This window comes from Nannospalax galili, unplaced genomic scaffold, assembly GCF_000622305.1.
Source record: "Nannospalax galili isolate Female #2095 unplaced genomic scaffold, S.galili_v1.0 scaffold335, whole genome shotgun sequence".
Lineage (NCBI taxonomy): Eukaryota > Metazoa > Chordata > Mammalia > Rodentia > Spalacidae > Nannospalax > Nannospalax galili.
Window position 1 is genome coordinate 3311994 of NW_008337842.1, and position 25832 is coordinate 3337825.

General features: G+C 43.3%; 2 protein-coding genes and 1 long non-coding RNA gene across 3 annotated transcripts in view; 1 reads left to right on the forward strand and 2 right to left on the reverse strand.

Moving 5' to 3' along the window:
* Positions 1–233: 233 nt before the first annotated feature.
* On the reverse strand, positions 234–10948 carry Colca2 (colorectal cancer associated 2). Its single transcript, XM_008832807.1, has 3 exons — positions 10940–10948; positions 2024–2110; positions 234–602 (listed from the first exon to the last, which is right to left on the reverse strand). The coding sequence occupies exons 1-3, from the start codon at positions 10946–10948 to the stop codon at positions 234–236; spliced, it is 465 nt and encodes a 154-aa protein (XP_008831029.1).
* Positions 8909–16965, forward strand: LOC115070306. The gene is made up of 3 exons (XR_003849482.1): positions 8909–9023; positions 9774–10039; positions 16809–16965. It is a non-coding gene; the product is annotated as an uncharacterized LOC115070306 (long non-coding RNA).
* Positions 16966–19602: 2637 nt separating this feature from the next.
* Positions 19603–25832, reverse strand: part of CUNH11orf53 (chromosome unknown C11orf53 homolog) — a 29242-nt gene continuing 23012 nt past the window's right edge. Inside the window, exons 3-5 of the mRNA XM_008832822.2 lie at positions 24486–24528; positions 21145–21443; positions 19603–20004 (exon numbers count right to left, since the gene is read on the reverse strand). Of these exons, the coding sequence (XP_008831044.2) occupies positions 19603–20004; positions 21145–21443; positions 24486–24528 (744 nt within the window). The remainder of the gene's footprint in view (positions 20005–21144; positions 21444–24485; positions 24529–25832) is intronic.

The window sequence follows — 25832 nt, forward strand, 5'->3', positions numbered from 1 at the left end:
TAAGACAATGGACGTTCCATACAAAGACTTTTAACTGTGACATATAAAGTAAAAGTGGCACTAAGACCAGGTTTAATGACTTCTTGTTGATGCCTACATTAGTATCAAGGGATTGAAAACATCAATATATAAACTGTGTGCGGAATATTTTGTTAGCTGGTTGTGCATTTCAAAGTGTCATCTAGATGCAGCAGAAAAACATATACCCATGATGTGTCTCAGTGTGGCTTCCACTAACTATAGCAAATGTCACAGTTTGTTTCTCTCTTATAGAAATCACTAGTGGTGGCTTCTGAGGGAGCAAAGTCCACACAGTCTGTGCTAGAGTAGAAGTAATCTGCTGTTCTAAGGGCATCCAAGTGCTCTGCCTCGCAGGATGCGCAGTAGCAGACGGAAGGGGTGGTGGGGGAAAAGTAGTTGTACTGGGCAGGCGTGGGAAAATGGTGGTAGGAGTAGTCCTCTGCGGGGCAGCCATGGTTTAGGGCATCTAGGGAAGCCGGCGAGGTGTAATTCTCCGGAGCACAGGAAGGCAGCTGAGCAGGTGAGTAACTGTAGTCAAAGGAGCCAGAGCGACTGGAGGAATCCGAAGGTGATCCTGGAGTCTAGACAAAGGAAAACCAGGGAACAAAGAGCTTGATAACTTAGGATCAAAAGAACTGAGCAGTGTGAGAAAATTAAGGGTTAAAAACCCAAAACACCCAACTAAGTCCACAGAAGTAATCTCTTTCTCTGGCTACGTGATTCCAGGACACCACATCCTATATTCTCTTTTCTTTTTCCCCACAATCAATTGCCTTGCTTCACTGCCTTCCTTTGGTAAAACCATACTTTGCAAGATGTTTTCTTCTTTAAACCACAAAATCCTATTGTGTCTCAGGTCACCTACACATCAGATCCTGCTGCGTGCCACAATATAAGCTGCAGGTGGCACCTTGGATGTTTCTCTACACACTTGACCAGGAAAGGCCAGGTAAACATGCAAAGGGAGAGCCTGGGTTCTTAAGGGCCCAGCCTCTGGGCTACTCCAAAATGAGAAACTCCCTTTCCTGCCACCAGAGTCTTGTCTCCTGAGGAAAACGTTACTGTCTTCTCTTAAGCAATTCTACAGTTACCTAACTTGAAAGCTGGAGAAAAATTAGGTATATCTCTCTCATGAAAATATGCATATTCTGCAGTTAATTTCCTAGCCTCCACTAAATCCAGTTTCTTTTTTATATAGACTTTTGACAAACTGAAAGAAAAAAAGTTACATTTCTTAAAAAAATTTATCTTATATTTAAAGGTTTAAAAATCATAAATCTCTAAAAGAAAATACAACAATCTTATTTGTTTTAAAGAGAACATGTTTTCAAACACTTGAGATCCACAAAGACCAGAAAATTCATATTCTTTTAAAGATCAGGACTTTTTTTTGCCTATGTCTGAGATAGGGTCTTAATTAGCCCAGGTTGTACTCAAACTCACTATGCAGCTGACACTGGCCTTGAACTCCTGATCCTCCTGGCTCTGCCTCCCAAGTGCTGGGATTATAGCACACACCAGAGGACTTCAGTTCTACTGACCATTTCACTGTCAATTATGTTCTTGTGCCTACAGCAGGTCAATAGAGTTAGTAGAGTCAATTCCATAACAAAACAAGGACACAACAAAATGATATTTTATAGATATGGCCATAATCCATTTTTAGGGACCAAACAAATCTAAGTGTTATTGTTTAAACCTCTGATTTCCAAATTAGCAGATGTCTTAACTTCCCAGTTTAAAAAGTATTAGGTAAGCTGTAGCAGGGGAACTTTTATTGCCACACATCATCTTACTTGGGAAATCATAAGTCTGTATTCTGTGTATTCAAAGGTTTATGTCATGCAGGGTGCCCACACATTGAACTTTAAGTGATTCCCTGATTGTTTCCTTGTTGATAACATTTGTATGCTTTCTCAGGAGATGATGCAAACACTGCTAAAAGTATCACTACTCCACAGTTAGCAACAATTGGGTCACATGAAGGGTGCAAATGAATTACCAGGCTCTGGGTAAAGCAGAAAGGGGCCGCTTGGCAGCTGTCTGGGAAATAGTGGGGAGCACTCTGTGTGGAGTTGAGCAAAGGCTCCTGGAATGTCTCTGTCTGAAGGTAGGACTCAAAGATCTGATCAAGGCAGCTTGAATTTTCTTCGCAAGAGACACAAGGGGAAAATTCTCCGGATTGAAAATAACTGGGTGTGGAAGACATCGGTTCAGGCTCAAAATACAGTCCTAGAAGAGAAGGAGGAAAGAATTTTTTGCTTAAAAGTTTCAAAATAGATTTGAGTTTTCTTCTATTAATATATTCTGAGCAATTATTTTGTCTGGGTGGGGGGAGGTGGTTGAGAAATTCCTGAAAATTAAATACTTTAGGAATTTGGATATTTTAGTTGTCTTAAGTTCATTCAAGTGCTAGAGAAATGAATCTAATTAATAACATGACAGAAAGCTGTCAATATGGTCAAGGTCAAACAACAGCAACAAAACTCCAACAGACCACGCATGGTGACTTAGCTTGCATCTAAGTGCCACAGTTCAGGAACAGTGCAAGCCTCTAGTTCTTGGAGTATAAAGCCACTGGCAGGCAGTCTCCATCTGCAGTTTCAGGAACCTTCTTAGAAGCAACTGATGGATCTGCTTGAGGCTTTGAGAAAATTTCTGATGCTGTGCTTTTAATTTAGGATTGTTTCTTTCCTAAATTTTTCACATAGCAACTTAAAGTTTTGAGGAGAGAGTTTTGAACAGTGACATAAATGGCAATGCAAATACTAAAAATGGAAACCTAGAGTATAGATTAATAGCACTCGCTCAAAATTACAAAAGGCAAAAGTGTCTTCTTTGTGGACATGTTCAGAAGATAATGTAATGAAAAAGACTGATAAAGAGCCAATGAGAATAATTTGGAAAACATCACCCCCTTTCCAAGTTAATATGAAGAGCCCGGTGTGTGATCATTAGTCTCAAAGGCTCAAAGAAGAGAGGTTTAGACAGCGCTCATTAAAGGGGCTACAGAACACTGGAAGTTTTTGAAGTCTCAAGTTCCTTTCAGGTGAAGTTAAAGTGACACATTTGGTGGGGACTGCCATCAGCACCGGCTTCCTCCTATAAGATCTTCTTAACTCTTAGCTGCTGAGTGGCATAGGAAGGAGTGTTTATATAACAGAATTATTTGTATGGGCTGGGAAAACTTACACTTGTTTGAACTGCTTTCTGGGAAGAGAGAAAAGGGGGAGGGAAGCCCCTGTTGGCTAGAAGCTAAATGAACAAGAGCAAGGCATTATTCTAAGTACATCAGGACGTTCTGTGTTCCATCTAATAACACACTAAGAAAAGATAACAAGATTCTGAAACCAGTCCTGGTTTTGTAGGGCAGTTTAGTTCCTTGGAGATGAGGAACTGGAATAAATGTGAAGGACAAAGTCTAGGGACAGAACAGACAGCAGAGTATAGACAGTTCAGAAACGAGGACAAAACTTTGCCCTGTTTCCTTGCTGGGCTTGCATCTGAAATCACCTTCTGATTGGTTGAATTCCAAATGGTGGTGGCTCTCTTAACCCCCAAATCAGGCACTGAAAGGCTTTTGAGATGGAGTTTTAAAGGTTTTGAGGGAACTGTAAAGCTGGCTGTACTGACCTGCGGACGATGGTATGATGGGGTCTGTGAGGTGGATACTGCTGCCTCCGGACAGCTGCCAAGGCAAGAAGATGGTCATGAAGCACCGAGAGACACACTGGAGTTCTACACAGGGAAATCGGGACAGGGGATTCTGATGGGAGCAGTGTTTCCTTCCTCAGTAAGGTAAGCCAGAATCTTTATTCTAAGAACAGTTGACTTCTTTAAACACAACCAGTATTACATTTTAATTAGATTTGGCTTGTATGTTTGCTTACTTGAGAACTTTTTTCTAACATCAGACTCTCTGCTAAAATATTAATTTTGATAAAAGTTTAATGTAAATAATTTTTGTTACAGAACTATGACAGTTCAAGAAAACTCACCAAAAGTCTTCCTATTAAACTATTTATTTTACAATGAATAAAGACTAACATTTATTAACCCAACTATGAATTTAGTCAATAATTTTCCTCAGAATTTGTATACAACAATTGATCTCATAGTCCTAGGAATTAATTTCCCCCTCAAACAAATGAATAATAACAAAATATTATTCCTAGGTTTGTTAAATCTGGGAAGCTAAAAAAAGCCACATTTTTACTATTTATGAACTTTAAAATGGAAAAAATTCTTAAGGTTGTATTCAGTGATCCAGAATCTATAAATAAACCTTTGAGTTCATGGCTAGAAAAATTTCAATTCTTTGTATCTTTTAAAAATGATTTTCAAGGCAGGCGGATCTTTGTGAGTTCAGGGCCAGCCTGGTCTACATAGTGAGTTCCAGGACAGCTGGGGCTACAGGGAGACCCTGTCTCAAAAAGACAATAATAAAAAAAAAAGATTTTCCATAAGTTTCTTTTTTTCACTACTGAATCTAAATACTGAAAAATTATGAGCCTGTACCTTTCAAGTGCTTAGAGTAAAGCAGCTTGAATTTTCTAGTTGAAAAGATAATTATACTAATCGAGTAATTTAGGATTTGTTTTTTCTTTTAGATTTCAGGTGGTGGCTTTAAAGTTTAAAGGGACCAGTGTTGTTGCTCTAGGCTGGGAAGCCTAACACACCACACCTCTCTCTTGGGTTACAGGGGGATACTTACTCCTGTTTCCTGGGCCACTGCAAGCACTATACAACCAGCCACCGCTGAAACAGGAGGTGTGTTCATTTTGAAAACGATCCATGCTGTAATGTCATGAACCGGGAAGCTGGACTCCTTTACCAGCTCTTTATGCAAATATTTGGCTGCAGCTTGAGCTGAAGGACTTGGAAGGAGAGGGTTTTAAAAATCTGCCTCATTGTAGAGCTTGCTTTAACCCCCTGTGTCCCCCAGATTGGCCTGTTTGCCTGCCTTTCTGTTATCTCCTGAGGTATGTTTACAATATCCTGCTTGATATTATCTTCCTTGTCCTTGGCTTACTTTCTACTTAGCTCCAAGTACACAAAGAACGACACCTCCCTCCTAGACTGCAAACAACACACAAATCCACAATCAATAATTTATAAAAACACATCAAGTCTATTTAATAATAATAATAAAACCCTAATGGTTTTTTTTTTAAAAAAGAAAGCCAAATTTTATCTTTTAATAAGTACTAACGCAGATTTCAGGTTTCTCTTCACCCTAAAGGCAAAGAAGTGTGTGTGTGTATGTGTGTGTGTGTGTGTGTGTGTGTGTGTGTATGTGTAAATTGATATGGCTGAAATAAATGTTCTTTTTTTTTCTATTAAAATAACCATTCTGGTATGCATAGCTTCTCTTGGCAAAGCTTGGGACCTGGATATTTGCCTCAACCTATAACTTCCATTCGCGATTGCTTTCTTGAAAGTTTCAAACAATGGCTACTACTCTGACTTTATAACAAATTAAGATAGATTTCTTCCTGCTTTGCAATATTTGATACAATTAATTCTCTCCTTGGATTAATGTTTCCCAGCAGTGTTCTTTAACAATGGAAGAAACTGGACATAATCCCTGTTCAAGTAGAAAGGTCTACACAGAGCAGGTGTAAATTACCCTCCTCCAGGATGGTATCTGCCACCTTGCCATCTGGGTACACTGTTGCAGCGATCCCAGAATCCCAGAGCCTTCTGATGGCTCTCAAAAAGGGATTTTATATCTTGGTCTCCTTTTGAAATTCTTTATATGTTATTCCTATAAGCTTGAAAGGGCAGGGTCGACATAATCGTCCAGGAAGCAGAGTGCATTTCAGCAAGGCAGTGTGTATTTTTACAAGGCATTAGTTCAAAAGCTCTGCTTTGTTCTCAGAAGGATTTCAGAAAAAGTCAAATCACACTGCTCCAGGGAACAGAATCTGGTAAAATACCGAGGTGAACTGATTTCTCTTGCTCTAGCTCCCGTACCTTGCTAACAAGCCAAAAGTGGTCACACCAGTATTAAGGACACATAGTGATAACATTGCTTTACTTGAATGAGATATCTCTGGGTACAGCTGAAGCGGAATTCTACCACGTGCTAAAGCTCCTTGCTGAAAGACTGTCTTTTATTATGAACACCTTGATTTATTTTTTCTTTGTCTCCAAAACCTTTTCCAGTTCCCTTGGGCCTAATTTTTTTAATGAAATAACTATGAATCATTGAGGTTATTGGACTCCTGAATAGTATGTTTGGATCTGCAGAAAGACAAGCTTAAACAATAAATCAATGGGAAGGGTTTTTGTATTGAAAAATAAGATGACTCTAGTTCTGTCTTTAGCTCATTAGCAAGCACAAGACTTTGAAGTTTAGGTATCAGAGGAAACCAGATTTCTAATTTATTTACCGCCTCTGATTATTATGACCAAATGAAATAATGAGTATATCAAGTGCTTTAAAAAACGAATCACTGCAAAGTCCTTTACATTGTAAAGGTGTTTTACTGTTAGCTGAAAGTGTGCAGGTAGAGATAACTAACTTCTGCTCTGTGTACCAAATCTCAGCAAATACACTTGAGCTCTAAATTCTGAGCAAAAGGTGCAATGCACAGTCATGAATAGCCGGCTTTCAATCCTTGGTTGGAATTTTATTTTGGTTGTCTTTTCCAAATAATATCTATTGAACACTCACAATGTGGAAAACACTCTTCCACGTGCTTATTACACAGCAGCTCATTTAACATTTATAAAATATTATCATCCTCAGTTGAAGGATGTGGGAAACAGGCAGAGACTGAGTCATGTAATTTGTCGGAGGATATCTGCCACAGAATTGCTGAGAACTAAACCCAGTCCCCCTGGCTCAGGAATCTATCTCACCACTCCTCCATAATTTGCCTCCTCCCATTTCACGAACTGCCAAAGGTCAATTTATGAAGTCCTGCCTGGAAAACAAACAGCACTGGGCACAGATGCCCACAGGCTACAGAGGGACCTATGACAAAAGGTGCGATCGGAGTGCAGCTGTCTGATCCTATCTCCACACCACACCTACCCACAAGCAATTGTGCCATGTGCTGAAAGCTCTTCGCAAAGCACTACTATCTCCGCTGGATGACCACACCCAGTTCATTTGGTTCTAGTGTTGCCCTGAGCACTTCTGGCAGCACTTATCTGCCTTGGGAAGCTATGAATGAAGTGTGAGGATGCCTTATGACTGCCCAGATAAATTGTGTAATAACCTGGAACCACGGGAGGCTTTATTACACCTTTCAGAAATAGTCCTGTGCATTCCAGACACACGGCCCTTTTCTGCTGGGACTTCCAGTGACTGGGGATATTTCTGGCAAATGACCTCAGAGGCTGAGTTCCACAGAAACTAGAGGAGAGGTGGATTTCTGGGAGATATTTTTCTGAGTTTGTGGGGTATCTATACTGTCTTCTTAACACAGTAACAACCTACTTACCTGTTGGCTGCCTTTCTCCCTGCAGAGGACCAACAAGCCTTCTATATTCAACTACAACCACTAAGAGATGATCTCCCCACAGTCCTGAGCCCTACACCATGCCCCATGTTTTTGTGGCTGCTTGTAGTGACCTGGGATGATGCTGGGAACAGAAGCTGTAAGAACCCCTGAGCAAGGTCAGGCCTGTGGGTGATCTCCACATCTTCCCAGACACAGTGCTGAATGAGGCCTACCATGGACTGTGTAGCGAGTGAAGGGGTCATGCTTACGGTTCCTCCTGAGGCAGCCTTGTGTGCCCTTCTTTGCTGCAGTAGCTCTTTCACGGTGATCTTCACTCGGACACCTTGATACACCTTCGGCTTTTCTGGAGAAAGGCAACTGAGTCAGTGGTCAAGCCCAAGGGTCAAGCCCAGGCTGGCAGCCAGGGGCCCCTGAATAAGACTATCATACCCAAGGCCAACATTGATTCTATGTTTGTGGAACACAGAGAATGGTGAACGATAGTTTTAAAATACACTCACATTTCTCAAGCTTAAAAGGATAAAGGGAGGCTGGCTTTTCAGTCTCCCAGTGGGACTAGTTCTGTGGAAATCTATAGAGCCCTTCACCCTAGCTGGGCTCCATCCTTCAGACTGGCCAAGAAAGGAAAGTCTGGGTTTTGTGCTCAGCCTGCTGGCCTGGAAGAGGTTATTATGGACCCGAGTGTGTGTGTGTGTGTGTGTGTGTGTGTGTGTGTGTGTGTGTGTGTGTGTGTATGTGTGTCGTGTGTGGGGAAGGGGATTTTATGGTGTGTGTGTGTGTGTGTGTGTGTGTGTGTGTGTGTGTATGTGTGTGTATGTGTGTCGTGTGTGTGGAAGAGGTTATTATGGACCCGTGTGTGTGTGTGTGTGTGTGTGTGTGTGTGTGTGTGTGCGCGCGCGCGGCTCCCTAATTCATAACAGCTGTCCCTAGCTACAGGGACCACGGCTGAACCACAGACTGCCAGCTTATGCCACCATGATGTTTCCACCATCTCCCCTCTCCATCAGGCCAGGCATGGTTGTGGCTTTGCGAATATTTGGCCTGAGAGCCAGCCTTGGGCCAAGCAGCGGGGATTTGTCAGCCTGGGCCTGTGAGGGACCAGTTACTAGTCTGACCCTAGGAAAGGGGTCAAGCCGGGGGAGCCTCCTCCAGTCCCTTTCTTCTATGGTCCTTTCCTCGCCCCTTTCCTCCTTTCTCCTTCGGACTCCTCTCTTGCTCTTTCCATCTCGCTCCCCATCTCTCCCTTTCTGGTGCAGGTATTTCTGGGCGAACTGGACTCCTGGAGAGTTCTTGCAGTAAGAGCTCCAGCTCCAGGGAAAGACCTCTGGAGGCTCCCTAGGACCGCGCAATTGCCCGGAGGCCGCCCTCCGGAAGGGGCCGCCCCTGAGCTGGCGGGGCTGGGCAGGATGAGCCGGGGACAGCGAGTGGCCGGGCGTGCTGGCCGGGGGTCTGCAGGGAGGGACACGTGCGCGATCAGAGACTGGTCAGCCACAACCCGCCTCCCCTCTCCCCACCCGGCAGAGCGCAGTGAGTAGGTCTGGCTGGCTATTGGGTCTGGCCTGACCAGACGCGCTTTCCAAGTGGGGTTGGCGGCAGGAGCCCAGGGTGACTCCCGCCCCGACCTTGACCCTGGAGTGAGAGCCTGGGAGTCCAGCAGAGGGGCTGAGCGCGGCGGCTGGGGGCTTGGGCATCTGGCGGCAGTGCCAGACCACCAGCGCCTCGCCTGGTTAGTGCAGGGACAGCGGCTGGACATCAGGGACCCCCTGCCCTCAAGCCAGACCCAGAGGACTAGGGTCCCCCCTGAAAGCGCGGGTGCGCTATTCTCCGCCCAGGCCCTGGGAATCTGACGCCCTGCAGCAGTGCCCGGCGCCGCGCCCTCTGCACTGCAGTCTCTTTCCCTCCGCCCAGTGCCTCGCTCGGTTCTGGGCTCCGAGGGCAGCAGGCGCGCATAGGGGTCTGCACCAAGACCTCCCCAGCCCTGCTCCGCGCGCCCGGTTGCGCCCAGCTCAGCCCCGGCTCACAGTGAGCCTCTAGCTCCCCCCGCTGCCGCTTCAGAGCATGCAAGGTCTGATCAGCCAAGCCCCGGACACCGAGGTGAAAAAGTGAGAGGGCGGACAGGGGCCTGGGGTACGTTCCGCAGCGGCTAACTGGGCCTCTGGGCCTCTGCCCTGGGGCGCAGGCCCCGAACGGGAGCGGCCCCAGGGGCCCAAGCCCTCTCTGATCCTGGCCCGGCCCTGACTGTCCTGGCCTGACTTTGTGCCTCTCTGTTGTATGCAGGAAAAGCAGTGGAAATACACTCGGATTGAAATGCCCCTGGCCCGCCTGTCCCGACCCCTGGAGAAGCAGCCAAGTTACCGGACATCGTGGTCAGCAGGAGCTGGGTCAGAGGCTGGATGCAGCAGCTTCAGGGACTGGGTGCCTAGGAGGGCTCCTGTGCAGGGAGAAAGGCAGAGATGCGACATTTTAAAAGTTTCACAAAGCACCCGGCTGCACCCAGGTCCCAGGAACAGGAGACACACAGAATTAATGTTTTATACCTTCAGGTATAGGTTTGAGTTTTTCCCCCCTCATGCCAAGTATTTAAAACCTCTAGAAACCCATGATTTGACAATCAATGATTGCGCGATACTTTCAATTTGAATATTCAAAGGCTTAACAAAATGGACTATCTTCTGCAGAAATCCTGCACACAGGCACCCCACAGGCAGTCCAGAGAAACAGGGAGTGAGATCCCTTTGGGTCCTGACCCTTGCTTTTCTCCTATTTTGAGCATTTTGTCCACCTTCCCACAGACAGAGGAGGTGTCCTCAAAGATGCTCTGTATTTCTGCCTCAGAGGCAGCTCAGAAGTCCCCAGTGACTCAGGCTATATCCGGTTGACCACCTGAGCCAGGCTGGCCAGCCACATTGATTCTCACTTGCCCATTCTCCATTTTGAGGGAAAATCTCAGCTTTTGGGGAGTGAACATGGCAGCCAGTGGGTGTGGCACAGCAAAGGGTCACTTTGGGCCCAGGTTGCAGGCCAGAGGCCAGGAGAGGCCTAGCCTCTGTACTTCGCATTCCTCTGGCCCTACCTGGCTGCTTGGGGGCTTCCCTCCCTTTTATATCCTTCTTCCTCCTAAGCACCAGACTCGGGAGTTTACTGCATCCAATCCTGAACATTAACATTCTTTCCTCCCCATGGAACTGTGGATGGATGTCCATGGGTCTTGCCCATCAGAGATTTCCTAGGCTGGGATTCCATCCCTGCACTGTGAAGTTCCCTTTCTCTGGTTTTGCTCCTTCTAGAGCTGCCTCAGGCCTTCTGCTTCAGCATGTGCCTGAGCATTTTAGCTGAAAGGCTGCAGATTTCTTTTTGAAGACTCTCACTTTGGGGAGAGAGATGAAGGGATCTGGGACCAGGCTGAGGCCCCTTACCAGTACCTTGGGCCTGCACTGATACACTGGATGCATTTCTATCTTGCCTGCAATTTGAAAGATGGAAGAGCTAGGAGTGATCTTGAGTGCCAGCCTAAGTCCTCTGGCAGCTCTCAGGAGAAGGGGGCAGCACTGGAAGACAGAGACATAGAGGGTTCCCTTTGCAGAAAACTAAGGTATCCCCAGGAATGCCAGGAAAAGGGTTGGCTATAGGCCTCTGTTCTTTAATCCCTGAGTTCTCTGAAATGGGAAAAAAAATAAATAAACCGTGTTTTGGCCTCCTCAGAGGCCTCTAGAAAAACAAAACAAAACACAAATAGCAATAGCAACAACAACAACAACAACAAAAAACCCTAAAGCCCTTAAATTTATCAGATTTAGGATACAACAAAGAGCTCAGATGGTAGGAACTGCCAGACAGGTGGAGTCATATCTCTGGAAAAGGCTCAGGGCTGGGAACATTTGAGGTAGCATCTGGCAGTGGAGGGCATGATGGGATGTGATTGTTCCTGGCACACCTGGGAATTATCAGCTATTGGAACCTATTTCTGTAAAGCCAGACCTGAGGACCAGACCAGAGGAGGGGAAGGACTATGGGGTTTGAGAGAGGTCTTCTCCTTGGCACCATCCCTCTGCTCTGCCTGGGCACTGCTTGGAACCAGGGATGGTCTCCTGTCCTCATGCTTCTTTTACAAAACTTTCCTCTTTGACCTTTGGCCTTCCTGTTTACCACCCCCTCACCCCATTTCCTAGTCTTTGTCTTCCATTCCAGTGGACACTACTTTCTTCCATTTCTGGTCTGCATTTTTGTTTTTCTCACTGGTTCTATCCCTGCCTCTTCCCCCTGTTCTGGGGGTACTGTCTCACTCTTTCAGACTAAATATCCTCCTTGGTTCCCTGCTCACACAGAAATTGGCAGATATGGGAAAGGCAACATCTAGGAATTTGATGTTCATGAATGTGTACCCCATGGAGAACCCAGGCCAGGCTGGGAATCCTGGGAAGTCTTGGGCTCTGCAGGGGCAGCACAGAGCAAAGAAGTCTTTGTCCCTTTTCCCAGAAGCCTCTGCTGCTTGAGCCGTGACTAAAATGCTGGGGCACCTGAGGTGGTACTGTTTCTGAGATCTACTGTGCAGTGCTGTTGTTGGCTAGCAACTTCAAAAAACGATTTCCTCAGGCCTGAGGCCCATTTTGAATCCGTCCCCTTTCCTCTGTGATGGTCAGCCCACCATTAAATAGTTTTGGTTCTTGTTCCTGTGATTGCAAAGCCTCAGCACAGGTATTTCAGAGCCCAGACGGTACTTGAGGAGGCAAGGAATAATGCTTTCTAAGTAGACCCCCACCCCTGCATGTCTGCATGAGTAACACCTAGAGTAACCAGCTATTTTACCCTGAGAACCCAGAGACCCACAGAACTCGGTACTCTGCTCCTTCTCCCCCCCCCCCGCTCCTTCCTTTCTTCATCCCCCTCCTTCTCTCCCTTTCCTTTTCCCTCTTTCTTTGGTGGGGTGGAATCCAGGGTCTCATGCATGCTGGCTAAGCACTCTACTACTGAGCTATATTCCCAGCCCACAGGAGACTCTTTAAAGTTCTCATCTATTGTTTACTGGATGCTAGGCACTGTATTGTATAGTATTCCCATTGCATAGATGAGGAAGCTGACCCAGAGGAACGAACAGCTTCCTAAGTTTAGTGAGCACACAATGGCAGAACTGGGATTCAGACTTTCATAAGCCTCACTCCAAAGCCCTTGCTCTTAAGTCTCATTTTTGTAACTTTGATCTGTTACAGCAGAAGCTTTTGAGCTTTTTTTGTTTGTTTGTTTTCAATCCATAATAAAAAACTCAGTTTACATCTTCACAGGTATGTTTAGTAATATCTGTGTTAAAACAAACTATTCATGAAACAACGTACACCTATGCCTGTGAAGCATTCTGACACCTTCTCCGTTTCATTCCATTCATGAAAAATATGCTGGCTTGGAGTCATTCAATGAATTTAACAATTCATTAGTGAGTTGTGAGCAGTATGGAAAAATATTCCTCTTAAAATACGCGAACACATCTCTTAATGCTGTTCAAACTCCAAATGTGGGACTTTGGGGTATGCTATCTGTTTTATTGTAGTGTGTCTAAGAAGTCCAAGACTGCAGCATGTTGATGTGAGAATATTCTAGAAACACTAGAACCTTGAGAAGCACCTGGTTGGAGGCAAAGATAAACTATGAATTATGCTGACTTTGGTTTGTGGTTATCAGATAGGGACACTTAGGGCAATTGTTGCTTGTAGGGTATCTGTCCTCAAGTCCCAATAATCCCTTTGCTGTTGTCATGAAGAACTGAAAAGAAATTGCGGGGTTTGACCTGCTGTCACAGGGCCCTTTTCTTGAAGAGGTAACACAGATGTTGGGTGTTGGAAAGGATCCTGAAATACTGAGAGGGACCAGTGTCTTGGCCGAAGGCTGTTTGCCCTCTAGGTTCATTGCTGGCTCACGGAAGAATGTGTGTAGAGAAGACGGGTCTCATCATTTGCAAGGCGGACTGTACCACTATTGGAATCTTTTAAATAAAGTGATAAGTGATTGAGCCGTAATCCAACTGGGTGTTCCGTGAGCACCATATGTGTACCAGGCACCATTCCAAGTACCAGGAATACAAAATATAAATATGTCCTGCTTTCTGCTACACATGACTGTTCTCCCACTCACACTACCCCTATTGTGGACTTGTTTAGTCTGTTTTTAGATTCATTCATTCACTCATTCATTCAAAACAGTCCAGAGCCTGCCTTCCACACAGGCCTCCTTCTCTTCTCCAAGTCACTGTCTACAGTTTCTCTCCTTCTTCATAAACCAACGTTCTCTGCTTATCCTTGCTACAGCTCAGAAATCCTTTAGTTTGTCACTGACCTTCGTAAAGCCAGTCAGCCACACTCGAAGTAAGTAGAATAGATTTTTTTAAGGTGCTAAGCTGAATGTTTTTAACTGAAAAAAAATGGTGGTCTTTTGTATGCAAATGACAATGCCAGGCTATAATTTTCCTCCAAAGTAGGTTTAATTAAACTTAATACATGCATAATTAAAAGACTTTTGGTATAAGGAAAAGGTGTAGTTTATTCCCTCTGAATTTGATTATAGCCCTAAATTCTCTTTAATAATGAAAATTTCTTTTGTCACCTTGACTTTTGGGACACTGTTACCAAACCTTGTGGGAAATACCAAGTTCCCAAATGTTAAATACATAGAGGAAACAAGCATTTATCGGGCACTAGGATGCACATTTGGTTCACATGAAAATGACCAGAAAGACTAGTTGATAGAAAGTACTTAATAATTTGTGCACAGTCAGTTTTTTCCCATATTCAGAGGTTTAACTTTAAGGAATATTGTTTATGAGGAACAAGCCTTTGATCATTTATCATTTAGATAAGAGAAGGGCTATCATGTACTGCTTGAAAGGTTCAGATTCTCCTGAAAACATTTTGTTGTACAATATTTACAACATAAAAACACATATGAAGAATACTATCATAAAAACCTATGAACTTATCACCAAGGTTAATAAATAAAGTGGTCGAGTGATCTTACATATATGACTCATAATTTTTATGCATTAAAACTTCTGGATTATTCCACTCAAGATATTTGATTAAGGGAAAGGGCTATCATTTTTCATAATGCAAAAGGGCTATTTCCTAGATAATACATAAATATTACATAGACACATGTGGCTAGTTAGTGAATACATTAGTATTTTTTGTGCTACTTTAGTAATTTTCCTTCTTAAAGATATTTTACAATACTAAATCAACGATCTTTAAAATGTTACCAATAATGCTCAGTGTTCATCTGTTGTCTACTGGGTTTGGAGAGCTATCATCCACAGAGTCAGGGCTTAAATGGTTCTACATCTTTGTTGTATAGTTTTAGTTCAATCTAACAAAGATTTACAGAGAACCTACAACATATTGGCCCAAGCCAGTTACTATGGATACAAAATAAGTCATTCAAGACTCTCCTCCTTTTAGGGCTCTTTAGCTAGAAACGCTGTTTTTCTCAAGTGTGTCATTTTGCCCTTGACTTCTCTTGGTTATGACGTGCAGGATGAACAGTGTAGTAGTGGTTTGAATAGAGAGATTACTTTAGACAGAACCTAATGATGTGTGGTACATAGCATCACTATAATGTCAATATAATACAACGTGACTTAAACCTTGAATATTAATTATTATTTTGGTACTTTAAATGTAACTGACATTTTATTCCTGGCTATATGTTTTTTATATTTACATATTGAAAAGACTCTCCAGATACTCTTCTCTCTCTATATATATGCATCTATATTCAAATATGATTTTTTTGAGACAGGGTTCCCCTGTAGCCCCAGCTGGCCTGGAACTTACCATGTAGACTGGGTTGATGTTGATCTCACAGAGATCTGCCTGCCTCTGTCTCCCAAGTGCTGGGATTAAAGGCATGCTCTATCACAACATACCCAGCCTTATGCAAGTATACATTTTATTGCTGAGGTTAGTAATTCCTTTCCCTTTGTGGAATGTTTTAGAGCACTTCAGTCTCCTTCCTCTATAATACTACCATGCTGTTATAGTATTAACTCAGCCATGTCAAGTAGTAATGATCATTTAAAAGTTCTTATTAAATAAACAAGGTAAAGATGTGGTTTTCTGCTCCCATTCTTTGGGGTTTGAATAACATTGTGAAGGAAATACAAACACTTTCAATGACATGCTATGTCCCTTTCAAGTGACTCATGAGGCAATTGTCTATAGCGCAAGTTTGCGTGGGAAAATTTTAAATTTTATTAAAAAATTTTAACTACATTTATTTGTGTATGTACATGTGAATGTATGCATTGTGTGTATGTATGGGGCTTGTACATACCACAGCATGTGTGTGGAGGTCAGAGAACAACTTGCAGAAGTCAGTTCTCTCCTTCCACCGTATAGCACTGGGGATCGAACACAGGTCATCATGTTTGGCAACGAATGCCTTTGCCTGCTCAGTCAACTTGTCAGTCCTTAAAATTCATCTTTGACTTCTTTTTAAAGATTTTCTTAAGTAACCTGACCTTGACATCACCACTTTCACCTACTTTAGATCTTAGATATGCCCTGAGTCCTGGCAAGACCTAAAAGAGATGATGTTCTGAACTTGGACTCATTAACTTTCTCTGGTTCTTCCGTGAGGGCTATGAGTCAGAAAATAGCAGGTTTGAGGAGGGAGAGGGAAAGAAGAATGTTTTTTTTTTTTCTTCATATTCTAGTATTATGCAAGTAAAGGTGTGGTTGGTCTCCACATGCAGTAGATTTGTAGTACTGGAATAGGAGACAGGACAGGGAAATGTGATGAATTTCTCTACAGTAATTTTGTAGCTTATTTCCACTTTTTAACAAGACATTCCCAGAACCACAACACAGGGCCAAATTAAAATATATGAAATAGAAACACATGGTCAAGCTAAACAGAATTCTTAAAAATCATTTACCACTTGGAACTTATTAGTCTCACTCTGACTCTCTTTTAGATAAGATAGTTGAAATGCACAGTAGATGGAATATGGCCTAAACGTGGCTCCCTTTTTATAGGCTCATCTTGTCAACACTATGAGCCTAGACACTTTAGGGAGAGCAGACATCTTCGCTCTCTGTATTCCAAGTCTGGCTGCTGGGCTCTATTTGTTCAACAACCCATTAATCTTCAGATTATTACAAGATAAATGAACACACTACATGAGTAGGTAAATGCAAAGTGAGAAAGCATGGCTAATATTTATCATTATAACCGAGCACCAATGAAAGTTATGTGGATAGAAGTGCATGCATAATTTAAAGAAACCACATTGTTCTTTTGCTTAGTAAAAAAATCACCATTTGTTAGTTGTAGGTGGCTCTGAGGCCCTCATGAAGATCCCTGATCTACACAGGACCAGATCTCTTCTTTCTGATGCAAGGGCCTGCTGCTCAGGTCTGAATAATGGCTGGATGACAGATGACTCTTCCGGAACTACTGGGAACCAGGACAGGGTCTCAAGGCACAGCAGAATTAAGAAAGGGTGACTCTTCTCAACATTAGTGGATGTTGCTACCTTTCACTGGTGAGCACACATTAAACGGAATAGAGCTCAGGTTGATTTGGTGATTTGGTCATCATTTCCTTTGAGTGTGTACTCGATACCAGCACTGCTGGGCTATGTGCAGATATATTTCTAAGTTTTTGAGGTTTCACTATTGAGGAGTCAACTGAACTTACGTGTTTATTGCATATGGAATTAACCTAAGTATTTATCAGTGAATGAATAAAATCAGCCCCTCCCCCCACAGAGTAACACTCAACCTAAAAATACCCAGTAATTTGTGATACTATAGATAAACCTTGTGGACATATGTTAAGTGAAGCAAGTCAAGTGCAGAAAAACACCTGCTGAAGGACCTCATTCATGTGCAATGAATAAAAAGATGATCTCATAGGAACAACTAGAAGAATAATGATTGCCAGAGACTAAGGAGAGGAGAGGGAATTAAGGGAGGTTGGGGAGAAATTGCTCTGGAGCTACAAAATTACAGTTAGGACTGGTGGTAAGTTTTGGTGAACTATTGTGTAGCATAGTGGCTATCATATTTATTTAAAAACATATTTTATTTATTATTTTTATTACTGACTGCTCTTGCAGAGGACCCGAGTTCGATTCCCAGCACTCACATGGTGGCTATGAACTGTCCTTAACTCCAATTCAAGGAGAATCCGAAGCCCTCTTCTGACCTCCACAGCATCAATACTGTATTTTATATTTCAAAAAAACTAGAAGAAATTACTTCCCTCTTGTTAAAAATTGTAGTTACTAAAAGGAGGATTTTAGTGTTTCACTATCAAGACAGGGCAAATATTTTGAGATCAAGCGTATGCTAATTGCCATGATTTGATCATCATATAATGTTATAATGTTTGCAGGAATGGAAATATCAAGCTGTACACCTATAGATTTGTATGACTATTGCATGTCAGTTAAAAATAAAAGTTTAAAAAAAAATCGAACTGTCCAAAAGAGTTGTTGAGCAAGAGGAGGCCGGCTTGGACCTGCGAGAGCCATGTGGCAGCCACTCAAACCCGTAAGCCCATTCTTCTTGCTCTCACGTGAGTAGTCACCAGGGAGGAGCTTCCGGTGCAGCTTCCGGTGCACGGTAAGGAAGGTTTCTTACCCCAGCATCTCTCCTGGCATTCCGGAAGTTACAGTGGTTTGCTGAGCCAGAAAACACCCTCAGAAGACAAGAGGAGAGATCCACTACCCACTTCTAAGTGTGAATTAACTTCCGTTTGAATTGATGGACTCCTGCCTATCTGAGGTAGGCTATGAGACAACAGCAGCAGACGTGGTGGATGGAGCTGTACTGAGGGACTGGCCTCGGGTACTTTGGGCATCCAGTAGAAAAGGAGAGGCTTGGCTTTTAGAAGACAGGAGGGAGCAGGGGCATCAGAAAGGGGTGAGAAGGAAGTAAAGAGAGGATGGTGGTAGAAGATAGGAAGAAGCATCCAGGTACGGCCTGTGGGCCTTGGTTCATGCATCTCCGTAGTCAAGTGTGCAGGGCATTTACGGTGGGCATGGCCTGCCCGTTAGTGGACAGCTAGGTGGAGATTATGTTGGGTTTAGCAAAGAAATCCAAATTAGACTCACACAAGATGGAGTCGTATCTCTGATGTCAGTTTCTTCATTTGTACATGATAAGAGCTGTATATCTGACCAATTAGCCTCAGAGGCCTTCCTCCACACAGCTGGTAGAGACTTTATGTAATGCTCCGACTGTGGCAGTCTGTCCTTCCTTGAAGCCCCTTTGCTTCTTGTCCTGTGGTCTGCTGCTTGCCATCAGCATAGTCCTACCTTCTGGGCTTTTAGAAATATATATGAATTCTTTTTTTGATCATTTAATGCCCATTTTACTCAGCCACTTTTAACTATAGGTTTATTCTATTAGCCAGCTAGTGTTTAGTTTAATTGAGGCTCCCATTGAGCAGATAAACATTTGAGCCTTTTTGGGTGGGTGACACTGAAACAACATTTGGACATCCTGGGTACAACTCTGCATTTGCAAAACCAATCTCCTGATCTCATTCTATTTTGTTGACAATAAAGCATTTCTATCTGATGCCATAATTTTTACTGGGCCTTTGCAACCTGTAATGAGGGGCATGTGTATAACCCTGCACACTTTAAAGTCACATCGTATAAAACTAACTCTGTTTTATGTGATATAGATACATTATACCTTTCCCATTTCTTTTGCTAAATACACATAGTTTATAACTAATAGAAAAATCATTATGTTTTATGATCTTCATAAAGTTTTTAATGTAATATAAGAAAAAAATCAGTGCCAAAAACAATACTTCCAAGATAACAGTGGATTCAGAATGAAATGGTACCAAAGTTCCAAAGTGACCTCATTGTAAGATTGTCTCACTAGATGTGATCCACGATATATTGATATATTTGATGGACATTGTAGTGTATTTTAGTGGGATTGTGGTGGGAAAGAGCAGAAATGAATGTCATTGTCCATTAGCATTGGGCAACATTATGGCTTATACTGAAAATCAGTTCCGAATGAGGGGGCACACCTAGAAAACTGTGGAACACAGACCCAATTTCAAGAGTGAAGAAGTCCTCTGATCCACCATCTCAGTAAGCTCTGCGGCATTCATATGACCCCCAGGCCATGTTCCCATCTTCTTTTGTCCAAGGTGAAGGATCATGAAGGGAGGAGGCATCTGTCCCTTCCTCTGGGGAGAGGGGAACCACCTTGGATGGTAGGTCGGTTGACACTGTCATGAAAGGAGCGAAGGGGTACGAAGGTGGGGTTGGGTACCCTGGTGCATGGTGCAGATCCTCCAGGGCATGCAGCGAATAGGACTGAGCTCCAGCAAGGGAGGTCCCCCAGCCCATGCTCCTGTGCTGTGAGCCACTTCCTGACTCGAGCTGGGAGAAGCAACTGGTGCTGGGTGGCAAGGTCTGCAGGGCGTCAGCTGGCATGGGGTCTGGCTGGCTGAGACCATCAGGCACCGTCTGCTCCCACGAGTCTCTCTGAGGAGAATAGCAAGGCCAGGGGTGATTATCCAATAGCTGATGATGCTCTTGAGGATACAGGACCGCCACTGGACTGAGGCCTCCAGAGCAGCCCTGGCCCCTCCTGCTGTTGCTGCTGTACACCTCTGGTGTTCGACCTGGCTGGAAAGTCTGGGCTCCTTTCTAGTCTAGGGTGTTACTCTTGGTCCTAGAATACTCTTTATACAACTAGGAAATGTCACTACCTGGCCCCTTTTGGAAAGAGTAGTCCTCCAAATCACATAAGCTCTAGCATGGCCTGGGATGGGGGAGTGGGTACCTTACCTTCTGAAGCCTGGGGTGGGGGTACCCTACCTTTTCAAGCCTACTTCCCTTGGAGTGGACTGAGATCATTGCAGATGTACCATGCACTGCCCTCCTGACTCTCAGAACCTCATCTGTAAAATGGGGTATTCGTAAACATTTCTTGAGTTACTACAAGTATTAAATGAACAAAGGCCCATTAAAGTCTTGACATAGAATAGGTACTCAGTAAGGTTAATTCCCTGTCCCACCTCTTTGGTCTAAAATTCCACCTTTGGAGATTCATTCTTTTGTAGTAGAAGGCTTTACAGTTTTCTATAAAAAGAGTATTAGCAGACTTGAGATCTTTATGAACTTATTTCTTTGGAAGGATCATGGGAGAAGAAGGTAGGCTAGAAATGTTGTGGAGAAGCTGGAGGAAAGGGACTGGGAGGGAAGAGGAAGTTGGGTGCACCTGTCTTGGGAGATTACCTAGTCCCATCTAGATGTAACTTCAACATCTGTTCCTTAAGGTTTAGAGGCCTAATGAAGTCTTTCACTAATGGGGTGGGGAACATTTGGCAAAATCAGGAGAATAGTTAACAAAAGGCATATGAATTCTTTATAGTTTCCTGGTTCAAATCCCTAGATAGACACTTTGCTGCCATGGCTAATCTGATCTTTGGGCAGGACACTCTCAAATGTGTCCTAGTAGAGCTAGCCCAACCTGCCACCTCTAGACATGTGCAGAGCAAACACAGCGGTCTCCAAGCGAGCCACAACTGACTTCAGCCTGCTTGCCAAGCATGAAGTTGGCCAGATCCACAAGAACCAGGGACTCCCATTCTTCCCCACACGTGACATAACCATACTCACAAACACAAAATGAGTGGGGTCGCTGGGGAAGGGAGGTGGCAGGAGAGGTGGCAGAGTTGAGGTGCTGAACAGGGAGCTTGACGTGGGGGTCAGTGCTGGTGGGCGGTAGTCTCCATAGGGCTCGGTCAAGTAGGACTCCAACAGTGCTGTATGGCTCTGCCCTGCTGAGGACTCACAGGAAAAGGGCTTGGACATGCTGGAGGTGTAGACATCATTTGAGAATGGTTTGCTGCCATGGAAGTCCGAGTCAGACAGGAAAGATCTCCTGACACCATAGTAACCTGACATGACTGGTGATCCTGTGGCCAAATGAGAAGCAAATGGGTGAAAGTTTCATCTAGGAAACTCAGAGCATTGTGGCTTCTGCTTGTTGCGGTGTGAAAAGATGTTACCCGCATGTGCCAGGAAGCAACATTAACAAAGCAATAGACAAATGTCTTGAAAGGCATAAACTATTCCTGCATCACTGTTTTTAACTGTTCTAGCCCAAATAACAGATGTGCTCAGAGTTGATTCTGGCCTTAGGGATGAGTTAATGCCAGATGTACAAAAACTTTACTGAGGCAATGACTTTTCATGTATCTTCCAGGTCTAGACACTATGCTAAGAAGGAGTTTAGAGAGATTAAACCAAAGAATTCGTTGGTACCCTAGTTAGCATCAACTGTCAACTTGACATAGTCTAGCATCACCTGAAAGAGAGTCTCAATTGAGTACTTATCTGTATCAGGTTAGTCTGTGTGCATGTCTGTGAGGGGTTGTCTTGGTTGTTAATTGATGTAGGAAGACCCATCCCACTGTGGGCAGCACCATCCCTAGGCAGATGGTTTGGGGCTATCTAGAAATAAAGCTAAGCATGAGCCTGTGAGTGAGCCAGCAACTAGCATTTCTCTGTGGTTTGTTTCAAGCTCCTGCTTGAGCTCCTGCCCTGACTTCACTCTATGATGGACTGGAGCCTGTAAGCTGAAATAAACCCTTTTGTCCTCTAAGTTGTTTTTGGTCATGGTATTTGTCACAGAAACAGAATGAAATGAGAACACTTGGAATTTAAATTTTTTATGGAACTGTAAGCATCTTTCCACAGTTTCTGAACTACATCCCATAATACACAGGACTCTTTCCAAGAGGCTTCTTCTGGGCTTCTTACTTGAGATACTATACTTCTAGATTAGGTGGCACATATAACCCCCCCTCAAGTCATAGGCATGTGGTACTGTCTTTGAGTTCTTTTGTGCAGTGACTTTTAACAACATGTCTCAAACCTACTAGGCATCAGTAAATGACTTACTTTGAGATAATATGGTTTCAGAGAAGCCAGTTTTAGAGGAGCACGGAAATGACTAGTTTCTGGTTTCGATGAGTCTGGTGTTATTTGCTGCCCCCTGGTGGCCATACTGAATCCCTTGCTTACCTCACCAGGACATAGGGCACGTTTTGGAAGAGAATGCCTGGTACAGTTTTCTTTTGGAGGAAAAAACAGAAACTGACAAAGGTCTTATTTAAGAAAAGACCAAGGAAATAGTTCCAAGAGACAAGATATGTATTCTTTAAACACTTTCTGACCCGGCAGTCATCTGTAGCAGGAGATGGATGATCATTTAGATCTGTTTGGGAATAGACTCTAGGTCTGCATAATTGATGATCTAAGTATTCTTCCTGGTGAAAGAAGAGGTCTCATTTAAAGCAAACACATGGAGGTCACAAAAGGCTGAGCTGGGAAGAAGATGCAAGTCTCTGTCTTCTTTACCTTTCTCCCACAAGAATGGAGCACATCTGAGCTTTGACCCTGCCCCACACCACATTCTTTAGAGAGAAAAGAAGCCAAGTTCACGAGGACCTTTCCCCTTCTCATCATACGTAGTCACACTGAGGTAGGCCCCTCCCACACACCCTGACACTTTGTATTGTGTTCATTACTCTTTCATCTGCAAGATCCTTAGTGGCAGATCAGGACTTATACATGTCTGTAATCCCAGGAGTGGAATAGTGTGTCCAACGTTATGTGCAAATGTATTTGTTCATGGGAAGCAATCACGTTCCCTACTGGAACTTTAAGTGAGCTTCATTCATTCACCCTTGTTTGAAATTCATCAACTTTCAATCTGCTTGTACATTCAAACTCTGTGGTGTCAAATTTATATGAATTTACTTCCCTGGGAAATAGTCTAGCAAATGAAAATTCATATCAAGAAATAAGTTTCTGTTTCATTTCACGAAGTTATATCCAAAGGATCACTGAAGAACAAAAACAGAGTGAATCTGTAAACAAGGCTTCCAGGCTGCAATGTTTATATGTCCAGTTTCCAAATATAAAAATCATGAAGAAAAGCCCTCTGCTTTCTTGGGCATAGCTACTTTAAAAAAGAGGAAGAATGATTCTAGAAGTTTAGAGAAGATGCAGAAGCTTCTTTTACTATAAAAGAGCAATGCAACCACATTCCAATGGAGGTAAATTAGACTGGGAAACACCATGTAGAGATTCATGTTATCTGGATGCTCCGTAGCTCTTATTCCTTTACATATGTAACTTGGAAATTGCTAAAGCACACGTGAGTTTGAGATATGGAAGGGTGTGTGTGTGTGTGTGTGTACATGCAAGAGTGCTTGTTAAGAATATTTCTTGGGGCTGGAAAGTTGGCTCAGCAGTTAAGAGCACTGATTGCTTTTGCAGAGGACCTGGGTTCAGTTCCCAGCACCCACATGGCGCTGACAGCCATTTGTAACTCCAGTTCCAGGGGATCCAACACCTTCTTCTGACCTTCGTGGGCAGTGCATTACATGGGTGCACTTACATACATGCGGGCAATACATATAAGATAAAAATAATTAATAAAAATTTATAAAGAAATTTTCTTTCATAGGAGTGTGGAATAATACACATGGGGCTGACATGAACACAGCACGCTGAACAAAGTGTGACACACAGTGTCTAATAAATGGCAGTCCCCACCCCTAAGTTTCTTTTCTCTTTCTGTCTAACACGGGCACAACATCTCTCGATAAGACAATGGTTCCAGAACTTAAGACATTTTAATACTATGCCAGGGGCCTAATTACTAGGCCAAGCAGGGGACAAAAGGCTGCCTTCAAGACACAATGGGTTGAGTTCAGGTCTGACCCAATGAGATCTCTCTTCACTGATTGCTTTTTCAAAGAAGCAAAGACATAAGGCAAGTATTCAAATGTTGTAAGCTCTTGACTAGAGATTGCTTGGTGGCAGAGTACTTGTACAGCATGTGCAGAGCCCTGGGCTTGGTGGTTACCCACACTGAAAAAATACCAACCAAATGATCTGTTGCCACTCAAACAGGAGTGAATTGCTTGCTGAGTTAAAGGACTCACCTGGCATCTGGACGAATGGAGATTGGGAGGAACTGATGCTGCCCTAGAAAGCAAACAGAATGCAGGTGTTTTCTTTTTTAGTTACAAGCTTCAATTTAATTTAAAGTATAAGAGTATAATCCCAAACCTTCATTTTCTTTTTTGTTTTTTTGCTGTGTGCATATATATGTGCTTGTGCACATGTGCAGGTTCATGTGTATGCATGTGCGTATGGAAGCCAGAGGTCTCCAGGTTAATGCTGGGTGTTGTTCTTCCAGATGGTCAGCCACCCTGTTTTTTGAGACAGTGCCTCTCACTGGGACCCGGGCTTGCTGATTAGGCCAGACTGGCTGGCCAGTGAGCCCCAGGGATCCTCCCATCTGCCTCCCTTCCCAGCTCTGGGATTGCAAGCGTATGCCACCTCCTTGGCTTTATATATGGCTGCTGGGTTGAACTCAGGTCTTCATGCTTGTCCAGCAAGCACTTTATTAAGTAAATTATCTCCCTAGCCCTCAAACTCTATTTTCTGATACTCAGAAATATTACTCGAAGAGTTGGATGGGGGCAACTTTGAATTAGTATTCAAGTACTGCAGAATGAAGTTTTACAAAGGATAGAGCAAAACTAAATTTGTAGATTCTGATAAACATGTACACAGCATTAACTGGATGAGAAAGAATAATTTATCCTGTATTTTACTGTTTGAGTAATCAAATATCTATTAGATGGTATTACATATGCATATATTAATGTGTTTGTATATCTATATGTGATTGGCATTTGGCTTCAACCCTGAATGGCCACTTTTCATTGTTGGTCTCCATGCAGAATAGAAGCTCACTGAGTCCGGGAACCTTGACTGTGATTTTTACCCTCCTTGCTCAGAGTACATCATGGCTTGTAATGGTCACAATAAAAATTTTTGGAACGAAGATACAATCCTTAAAGAACCTACAGTCCAGTGATTACAGGAGGGTGAGCAAGTGATAAGCTGAAGAAGGTTCTACTGAACTCCTGAAGTCTTTTACATGTTCTTTATTTATTTCTTCTATGTTGGTGGGAGGGGGTGACTGTGCCATGGTGCACGTATGGCGGTCAGGGACAATTTGCAGAAATCAGTTGTTTCCTTCCATCGTGTCAGTTTTGGGTGTTGAACTCAAGTCCTCAGACATCATTGTGAGAATGTTTACTGGATGAACCATTTCCATAGGCCCCAAACCCGAAGTCTTAATCCCTGGCAATTGTGAAGGTAACCTTATTTAGAAATAGGGTTTTTGAAGATGTAATTACTTAAATTTAGATGTAAACGTTCTAAATTGGGATGGACTCCAATCGCATGTGACTGAAGTCCCTTTAAGAAGAAAAGAG